The 10498-nt window shown below is 39.3% G+C and overlaps 1 protein-coding gene across 2 annotated transcripts; it reads right to left on the bottom strand.

Moving 5' to 3' along the window:
* Nucleotides 1-147: 147 nt before the first annotated feature.
* On the bottom strand, nt 148-9410 carry LOC131466879 (endophilin-A2-like). 2 transcript variants are annotated; one of them, XM_058640454.1, is made up of 9 exons: nt 9219-9410; nt 6822-6890; nt 6441-6657; nt 6054-6187; nt 5775-5933; nt 4374-4477; nt 3632-3765; nt 3447-3503; nt 148-2845 (listed from the first exon to the last, which is right to left on the bottom strand). In XM_058640454.1, the coding sequence occupies exons 1-9, from the start codon at nt 9261-9263 to the stop codon at nt 2658-2660; spliced, it is 1107 nt and encodes a 368-aa protein (XP_058496437.1). In that variant the 5' UTR covers nt 9264-9410; the 3' UTR covers nt 148-2657. The 2 variants fall into 2 exon arrangements, with proteins under 2 accessions (XP_058496437.1, XP_058496447.1); XM_058640464.1 differs by lacking the exon at nt 3447-3503 and having other exon boundaries at nt 9219-9408.
* Nucleotides 9411-10498: the final 1088 nt, after the last annotated feature.

The raw sequence follows: 10498 nt of genomic DNA, 5'->3' as shown, positions 1-10498 counted from the left end.
AAAAAGCAGGTTGGCAGCAAGCAAGTAAAAACAAATTACAGTCACACGCCTTAGATATTTTCAATCAATAATATAATTTAATTATTTGAAATTAAAAAAGGCCAATTCAGTGGCTGTAGTTTTTTTTGTACAGACAACAGAACCAAATGACTGTACATGCATTTTTTATTTTTTTTTACCAGCATCCATTCCCCTTTGTAAAACAAACAAGTAAGATTACATTTAATATAAAGGTAGAACATACATCCTATAGATAATCCAGGATAATCTGACTTTAATTCTCCCCATGGTCACAGTTACGAAAGGCATCCACTGCCCGACACACAGAAGCTGTAAATGAAGACACATGCAAAGTGGATACATTTTTTTAAACGGACAATACCACTAAGATTGTGCATAACACATATAAAGGCCAATAATACTTAATTTATTATATATTGGTTCAATGTTGGGCCACATCTGGGTACGGCTGTGAATCGAACCATCTCAGATAGTAGGGCTGTGATAAATGTCAGCTGCAGTCGTCAGACGACTATTTAAACTGTGGAAGTCAGAGGACATAAAAATTGATCTTAGCTCTTTTTTGTCCACAACATTAATCATCACAAGCTGCATAATAGCTCAACCTGAGCCCCTGACCCTCCTTTCCCCTCTCCAACTCCAGGCTTTTAATTACGAATAATGAGAAATGAGAACCCACACCTGAACCACAGGCACAGCCAAACACTATGGCCCGACATGAAACATGAATAACACAGAAGACATGCTAATATAACATTAGGAGGCACAAACTATGATAAAGAGATTATACCGGGGATGGACCTGGAGACTGAGGTCCGGAGGCACCATGGGACTAGGATGGGGCAGATAATGAGAAAGGGGGCAGGGGTATGAGGGCAGGTGGTGAATAAAGAGGAGTGGGGGAGGAAGGGCATAATCCAGCACTGTGTGCCCTTCCCTTGTGAAAAAGGCCTGTCTGTTCCACTAGCAGTTTAAATAGAAATGGGAGAAATGAGTGGGGTGGGGGTGGTCTAACAAGGGGATCATGACAAGAGGAGAAAGTTGGCAATTTAGTGAAAAGCACAAACCCTCACAGTTCATATTCATGCTTGTAATGGGCTTAAGTGAGACTGAAAACCAGCCATTGTACCAAGACCAAACGAATTATTAGTAAAACCTCAACACAATAGTTAGGAGTGAGCATCTGTCAGTTGCAGCCGAGGAATGAGGCAGGTACAAAAACATCCAATACATAATTCCTATGCTACAAACTAAAGTATACATCAGAATACCAAAGCCAAGCTTACCCCAGCACAGAGGGAGAACGTACATCACAGATTGCAAATTCATTGACAAACGGTTGAATCGAGAGTCCACAAAACACTGTCAAGTGACACTGCCAGCAGCATCTCTAGAGCCTGAGAAAACAGAGGGACTTAAGGAATGTACAACAATGGCTTCAGCGTAATGTAAATCACTTAGGGTGTGGGGGAAAAAAAAAAAAAATCACGTAGCATTACTAAGCTGCCCCTGTGATGAAAACAAATGTCTGTTTCTGCGTATTAGATAAAAGGGGAAAATAATGCACTGAACCATTAATTGTGTATAAACGTGTACTCTTGCTGTCAAAAAATAGCTGCAAACTGTGTGCAACTTCTCTTTGGTTTGCGGAGAAAAGAAGGTGGTGTAAACTGAAAAAGACCTGAGGCACATTGACTCACTAAGTCAGCAATGATTAGAATGTACTTAAAAAAATGTGTGTATTCATGGGCCCCCTACAGTCCTTTAGAAGAAAAATCTACTCAAAACCACTGTGTGACAAACAGCAGTCTATCAGTTTTATCTAGACATGCTTTTTCTTTCCCTTCATATAATGGACACTCAGTTTCCCCCATCAGTGTCCAGTTAATCACCAAAAACAAATCATTTCTTCATTTGGCCATCACTTTCATCTCCATTCACTGCCATCAAAATCTATACTTTACTTTTTGATGCTCACAGACCTCCCAATCAAAGTGACCACCAGATGGCAGTGGAGGATAGTTTCAGACATCAACAGAAAGCAGCCTATCCTCCATGTTGAGCCCATAACAAAAGTACTGTAGTCTCAAGGCACTGAGGTGACAAATGGGAGTGTAGACAACAGTGCGTAAAAAAAACAAAAGGCATGCATATACCTGCATGTGTGTAGTACCAATATGAGAAATACATAGAAAAAAAAAATAATCACATTGTAAAAATAAAACAGGAATATCGCAATAAAGTAGTTGCACTTCTTAGTGTTTGTGGATACTAATGGACACAATATCGCAGATGTCATTTTATCATAATCTTTCATCCTCAGTCCTGGTGATGGGATTGTAATGTACAAAAAGTGCACAGGTGCATAAAGAATGGATATAAAGTCTCAGGATGTGGTAAATGCACTCTGACATTAGACACTTCTCATTTTTCTTGTTGAACCTACTTCCATTCTTACAAATCCATTTTACTTATGAGAATGGACAAAAGGCAAATAACCTGGATACAAATATTAGGCCCCTGTCTTGAGATGTTTGCCCTTAAATTTCAATAAACATGTTTTTGGTTCAATAAAGTCAACAATCTATAATTCCCCCCTTTCCATGATCGGTTGTCTCCCTCTTGCCTTGCTGCATTCAGTAGGGTAGAGGCACCACTACTTCCACATAGTTGTTGGGGAAGAATCCTGATTTTCCACGAATGGTTCCCTCAAACCAGTTCTCATCGATTTTGCTGATTAGTGTGATGATGTCACCCTCGCGGAAGCCCAGCTCGCTCTCGTTCTCCGGCTCAAAGTCATAAAGGGCTTTACAGCATGGCTCAGCTACAAAAAGAAAAACAGTGTAGACGTGTAAGGAGAAAGCAAAAAAATAAATTCTTTGAAATGAGCAGTTTTCCTTCAAAGACGAGATCATGAACACCAGTGATTTTCCAATGCGTTTCCCAGTAAGACTCTGGAATAGACCATAAAATGTAAGTTAATAAAACAAGTTAGTCATTAAGAGAGGTAAAGAGAATCCTTCTGAAGCTCAAGATCAAATTTGCATTTTATCTTATCAACTGGATATGCTGACAAAATAAAATAAGCCATGTGGCGATTTTTCTCAAGGTTCAGAAGTTTCAAGGAAAAGGTTGTCAGGTTGTCAGATACATACAATTCAGCACCAGGGTGCCCGGTTTAAGGTTTGTATGTGTCTGCAGCCTTGATATGACAGTACTCCTCACACTGACAAGCCCCACCTCGCTCTGGGATCCTGACAGACAGGACACACTGGACTCAACAAACACCTCTCAACAATGTTAGTGAAAAGTTGACACAGACATAAATGCAGCTCTCTGCCGCAAAGATGTACAACAAGAGTGAGTGACAGCAGAGAAACGGAGTAGGTTCTTTGTGTAAGTGACAGCTTCATCTATCCACTCACGTGGCCTGCTCTTGACGGAGTTCCTTTGGAAAGAAGGACCTTGATAATGTGCAGGGGCTGGTTAACGTCACAAAGGAAACACACATCAGTCTTGAGCATATTGACTTTGCCAATATTCCTACTTGGGTATAGGCCATAAACACACAAGCACACTGCACTGACAAAATATTCAGAGGTAAATTTACCGGGTGAATAAGCTGGAGGACTGGTTGCAGAAGGTGAGTATCCTCCATTGGACTGATCCAACTCCGCAAAGTCAAATTGTGGTCTAGGTTTGGGTGTGTATTCTTGTCTTGGACAGTTTTGAGCCTCAGTCACCCTGAATACGAAAGAAAGAAAGAAAGAAAGAAAGAAAGAAACCATTACCTCTGTGAGCTCTCAATAAAGAGATGCAGCAATATAGATCCTATAAGGTCAAACAAAGATATATCAATCCAGCTTCCTGTGGGAAATACCAAAGTTAACATTAAATATTTTGTCATTTCAAAATTAGAAATTGATATTTACTGTCTTTACTGGAGGAACATGAATTGGACAGTGGTAAATAACATCTACAACTAAAAAATGAAACTGAATCATTTATTTTTAAAGCCCTGGATTGCAGATTAACACAACTTCCTATATTTTTGAAGCTAACTGGCAACTTCTACTTTTGTCTGTTATCGTTTATCAAGCTAAGAGAAACATTTTTTTTTTCTTAAATAGTAGTCCAAAAAAATATTACAATATATATACATTTCCCCCCAATAAAACAATCACAATGTTTAAAGAAAAATAAGTGATTTAAGCTGAGCATCCGTCACTGCTGCTGGTAATCAGATAGGTATGTATGACTAAATGGCTGAATCATACCACGTCACGAGCCAAAGGACACAGCCTCAACATATCAAAAGGTATGTCATTTTTAAAAATAGACATTGTGCTGACCTTTTTTTCAGTCCATCAGAAAGATCATCAAGGACCTGCACAGCTTCTCTGTGGTACTGCAGCAGAGACTCCACAAAGGAGGACAGCTGACTCACCTGCTCCACCTACATGGACATAAAAATGATTTTAGCATGAGACCAAACCCCAGAACAGGTCTTGATTCACATCACTAGTAAATTCACATCACCTGGTTGAGTACATTCCACTTCTATTTCTGCCACTTGCCATTCCTACTTCCTACTTACAGTGTCATTATTGTTTAAAAAAATAACATCACGCGGGATGCTCTGAAACACCTCATTAAGACATGCAAACACCTCACAGAACGGGTTTAGCTGGCTCACAAGACTGCAAGTCACTGTGGAAAAAACAAGGTTTGTCACCCGACACAGTGTACGTCCTCAAACTATTCTCCTCTGTCGTAAGTGATATCAGTGAGCGAGATAGTGGCGCAGCTGAGGCCCGAGACAATGGTCCAAGAAATGAGTCGGAGAAGGAATAAGAAGGGATGAAAAGTGTTACCACTCCTGAGTTGTTAAGACATCTTTGGTACTTATATTATAAATAAAATTATTCACAATTATATTATTATTGCACAAGTAACTTTGCAACATAATGCCTGCCCCACACTGGAGGATTTTAAAATCTCACTTGATTTAAAAAAAATATGTGGGAGACCACAGACACAACAAACTTTGTTTTCAATGTTTTAATCCTGAGAAAGCACAGACTACACGATCCAGTCAACACGCAGAACCACAAACTTGGCGGTTAATCAAACACTTTCAGAGAGGAGATTCCAAGGATTTAGGACCCCACAGAAACTCACGTGATTTAACGTGACTTCAGAATATAAACAGAGTAGACATGGAGGCGGACTCTCTGAGTCGTCAGTTAATAGCTGTTGTGTGCTCGCGATGTTTTGTGCTGAGAAACGCAAAAAACTGTGGCTGAAGTCATGACTGAGAATCAACTTGGCTTGTACAAGTGATGGTTCGAAAACAAATACGCAACATCTGTTTCCTGGTCAGCTCACCCTCATTGATTATTGTGGGGTTCTGCTCACGCCACAATCACTGTTCAGTCGTAAATATCAACATTTCTGAGTGTGTTTTATTACTCCTTTACTCTTACTAAATATCACAGTTATTACAAACACTGGTGTACAAGGTTCAACATGCATGAATAATACTGTTGTAAGTGTATTTTCTACCTTGTATTATTACAAAGTCAGCTTATATGCAATTGTTAAATCACCATTTGAATGTTTTAGTTAATCTTTAAGTTTGTATAAGTTCTTAAACCTAACTCATAGAAGGTTTTTTAAGACTGTAGTGCATCATAAAAGTGTGGGACATCTGCAAAGCGAGGTTAATTGGGTTTTGACTACAGGCTACTCACATCTGTTTCCAGCAGGTTATGCATGGAGCCCTCAGCCATTTCTTTAGACTCATGGAATTTCTCCAGGGCCACTCGGATCTCTTCCTCTGGGATTTTACCTTGACGCTTCTTTTTATAGTCATAGTCCAGACGGCGGCTCTCAAGCTTCTTCAGGTGATGCTGAGGGGAACCGAAGAGTAAAGAATGAGAGGTGGATGAGCTTTACTTAAGTGTACAGTATTAAAGAGTTTTCACTTCTAGTGTTTGTAAAACACACATATACCACATCTTTGATTTTACCTGAATGTCTTTGATGTCCCTCTCAGCGACAGACTGCAGTGGGTCAATAAAGTTCTGCTTCACGTCAATATCCAGAGAGTTCTTGACCTCAGACATCCTCCTCATGCCCTCCCCTACCTCTATTAGAGCACCACCTACAGTACGCACACACAATATCACTGACTTCAGAGATGGTAGGGCATTGTGAGGCATGTTAACAGTAATTATTATTTATGTAAAGAAAAAGAAAACATGAAAAACAATGAGTATATGTACTCTTTTTGTACCAAACAAAAACCCATCGCCCCATCATATTATGTTTTAACTGGCCCATACTTTAAAAACATACACCATTACATTAATTTATACCACAGTGTGTCCCTTTTTGTTATTGACACACACACTTACCAAAATTGGTGTTACCGCCCAAATCCTGTCCATATTTAATCATGCAATCTCCAAGGAGGCCCTCAGGCTGGGGGTAGCCCAGATTATTCTCCTGGCCACGCATTTTGGACATACCGGTGAGCATGGTAAGCTTAGCTCTCATTGCAGGGTTGGGCTGGATGTACTCTGATGTTTTATTCATGACTTCCACCATTGCTTTGCTGGTGGTATCAGCTTTCTGGTGATACAGGTAGAGGAGAGACAATGATTCCCAAGTGTGTACACCTAGTTGTATGCTATTGACACTATTAAAATGTGTTGAGCTATTCATTTGTGTTTCTTCAAGTGATATTAACACAAGATATTGCTAGTCAACGTATAAATCATTTGCAAATAATTCACCCTTTCGAGGTCCTTGAAGTCTTCATCCAGTTTGGTTCCCTCTGCACCACCGACCTTCTCACTCATCAACTGTGATGACAAAGCAAACAGAGTACAGGGTCAATTTAAATCCTGCCAGATTATGCATTATGTTCTCTATCATTTCTGGTCTCCACAGAATAAGGTCATCTACGGAGATGAATTTCTGGAACAGAGGCTCGCACAAGGACACTTTTGCAGTGCAGTGTTTTACTGGCAAATCAATCTGATCATTGTCATTAGAAATTCCCAGCTGGTTGAAACATTTTCCATAATTTTATTTGTCAAGGAATAAGGAACATAAGCCCAAGAAATGTCCCATGTATTCATGTCCATGGAATTAAGGCTGTAAATAGAGCCTACGGCTTTCCCTTTTCCATCAGACCAGCGCACACACAGCAGTTTCCATCACTACACCCACATTCATGGATACTTTTACTAATCTTACTCTCACTCACAAATTCTTATTGTTACTAACACATGGCACATATATACTGTACTTTAACAGACTAAAGTCCTGTGCATGTGGCTGGCAGGCTATACAGAGACTAGTTCTGTAAGTACTTCCTATACATGCTTTCTCTTTTGGTTAAACTTGGTGCAGCTGTCAGAAATACATAACAAATAAAACTCAGACAAGATGGGTTGATCAATATAGTATCTGGTTTGTAGAACAAAATTGAAACACTGATTTATTTGAATAGAATTCAGTCCAACCGCATTTTAATTAGAATGAACAAATCTCTCTCAACAATATGATGTTGTGTAGATTTGGGAAACAAAAACACCCTTTTCACCACATCTGGTTTCATAACTGGAAACAAATGTTTTTGTTCAGCACACCTACCAGACTTGCCTGTCTCAGAGAGACTAGGTTGCATAATGTATATGGAAACTTTTTTGAAAGCCATAACTATGCACGCAGTGTGTTAAATGGATACAGATTCATAAGCAGATTTGAAACAAGCATTGGATTTGGTAAAAACATTGCTGGGACCTGAGGTGCTTGCCTTGTCAAACCAAGACATATGTCTTTAAAGACATAATTGGTTTTAAAAAAAGGTACACTGTGTGGATAATAAATTACTTTTTTTATGACCATTCAAAATTTAATACATTTCAGTATTTTTGTATGACAAGAACCCTGTTAAGTAACTGAACTTAGACAACTTATTATCCACCCTCCACCTTGCCTTATTTATTTCATGGCATCAATGAGAGTGTGCAACACTTGTAGGTCAGAGGTTGGCTAAAGAAAGGCAAAGTGTTTAGCATATGAATCATACATTTATTGTACTAGAGTTAAGTATTCATGGTGGGATTTGCCCAGTATTACATCCATAATCAGTTTTCTGATAAGGAATTAAGATTTAAGATCCTACTAAATGCCAGATATCAGTGCACTCACACAAAAATTTGTTATTTCTGCTTTACAGTCAATGTATCACTATATCCTTCTTGAGGTTTACATGGGAACTGGAAGCTGGTTTGGGCAGAGTACTCACATAGACAGGATTCCATTACCCACAATCAGGCACACACCCACTGAGCGAAAACTCACTTCAACACAACATTTTTAGGGAAATATAATCTTATTTCAAAATTGAAAATAAGATTAAATCTTTACTAGAGTTTTACAAAAAGAGATACTATCTGCGTCTTATTGACATTGTAGATATATAGTTTTTTGTGGGTCAGACCATTGAAAAAGAGATGTTTAAATAGCAACTAGACGAGGTGGTGATCACGTCACCTGAGTTAAACACTTGAAATCACAGTTGTTACTAAGAGATTAGAGTTGCCAGGTTGGAGCAGTAATGTCACCAGAACACACGAGCAACTGTGTTTTTAGTGTTTTGAAAACTCTATAGATAACACACAAGGACACCACTTTGGAAAGAGGGCATGAAATCAACGCCGACTTCACAACATAGCAAGTCGAAAACAAACGCCAGCCACACACACACACACTTCTGCAGCATTAGTAACATTAGCCGATTTAAACGTCAATCTTGTAAATTGGCTTCGACAAGTCTGACAACAAAGCTAACGACACGTACCCAACATGCGTCAAAATCCAATCAATTATAGCGGAATACATAGTTATTAACAACTGAAAGTACTACTGTACCAGTCCTCTGTATACTTGTCAGGGGTTAACAGTAAACTAAGCTGTTGACAATTATTAGATATAATAACCACCATAACTATTTGTGTTCTCACGAACACACTTGCACATTGCAGTGTTTAACCAAGAAAACAAGTGTTAGCCAAGTTCATAACGTCTTCCAGCTATCTCGAAGCTAGCGCAGTCAATGTAACTACAGCTAGCTTCTAGGCTATCCCGTCTAGCTAACGTCAGAAAAGTAGCGCGTTTACCTGGCTCGCTTTGTAAAACTGCTTCTTAAACCCCGCGACGGACATCTTGCCCCGTCAAAGTTGCCTCCTGTACGTCGACGTGGAGATGTGCGTGTTTAAAACAGCTGCAGAGAGTTTGTAGTTTACGGGGGGGAAACAGCAGCAACACGTCTGAAAACTTTGCACCGTGAATATGAAACTTGCTAGGCAACCACAATTTCCTGGCCCCAGCTCAAAGTGGGAGGCTCCATCCTGGTAAATAATAAAATGGGTCAACACGCCCAGGTTTGCACAGCTATTCTTCTTAGGACCCCGCATTGATTCATTCAGCAGCATAAACACATGCTTAACCTTAACCATAACTTAACAATAACCCTTATCTTAACCTAACCACGAATGCAATCTTAGTTTACCAGTCCTTCAGAAATGAAGTTCTGCCTTGGGGACCAGGTTTTGGTCCCCATGAGGGCTACTGTTCCTGTCAAAGTCAATGTTTAAGTCAGAAAAGGTATCGGTTCTCAAACTGTGGTACTGTGTACCACCAGTGGTACATAAGCTTTCTTTAATTGTACTTGGAGGAAAAGTACTGATTGTAGAAATACTGTTTGGGGTGTTTAGAAAATGAAACAAATAACAAATAATAACAATAAATGAAATAATAATAATTAGTGTCACCTTTTCTCTTGCTCCATCTTACTCTACACCAGTGTGTGAAGTATGTGAGGAAGAGGATGATGATGAGAGAGAAAATGATCTTATTGGGAATAAATCTGCTTCCTGTAGCTGACTTTACTTGGCCTATTTACACCACAGTATTTTAACGTTAGTGATCAGGGTGTTAGTTTAAGAGTTCAATATTTTTTCAGGTGGTACTTGATATAAAAGGTGTGAGAACCACTGCTTTAGCCCCTTACCCTAACCTTTATCAAATCAAAGTCTTTGATAAAGACTTTGATTTATCAAAGTGACTTTGTAGAACTGCTACAATGTCCACACATTGAGTGAGCAGCACTTACATTATCTGCGAATGGGGAGCAATGGTGGCTGGATTCCTTGCTCAGGGACACCCCATCCCTTGACCTCTCTGGGTATGTGAACCAGCAACCCTTTAGTTACAAGCCACATTCACTTCCACTTGGCCATGTGTTGCCAAATCATCTGATAATTAAAAAGTGCCAATCAATTTTGACATTAATAGACTTCTGTAGACAGTAAAGGAATACGGTATATAGTATGATCAGAAGATTTTGGAGAGCTAATTAGTTCATAAATACATATGGATTCATCAACAGGTTTTCTGT

Source organism: Solea solea, chromosome 1, assembly GCF_958295425.1.
Source record: "Solea solea chromosome 1, fSolSol10.1, whole genome shotgun sequence".
NCBI lineage: Eukaryota > Metazoa > Chordata > Actinopteri > Pleuronectiformes > Soleidae > Solea > Solea solea.
The sequence above is the reverse complement of the archived record's forward strand: the minus strand, read 5'-3'. Positions and strand labels throughout refer to the sequence as shown.

Bases quoted from the DNA above. Each gene is read 5' to 3' on its own strand.
- LOC131466879 (XM_058640454.1), bottom strand. From the start codon at position 9,263: ATGTCCGTCGCGGGGTTTAAGAAGCAGTTTTACAAAGCGAGCCAG. The intron at 5,934-6,053 runs GTAAAATCAAAG...GGTTCCCCTCAG, and splicing joins GGGACATCAAAGACATTCAG to CATCACCTGAAGAAGCTTGA. The intron at 4,478-5,774 runs GTGAGTAGCCTG...ATGTCCATGTAG, and splicing joins ATAACCTGCTGGAAACAGAT to GTGGAGCAGGTGAGTCAGCT.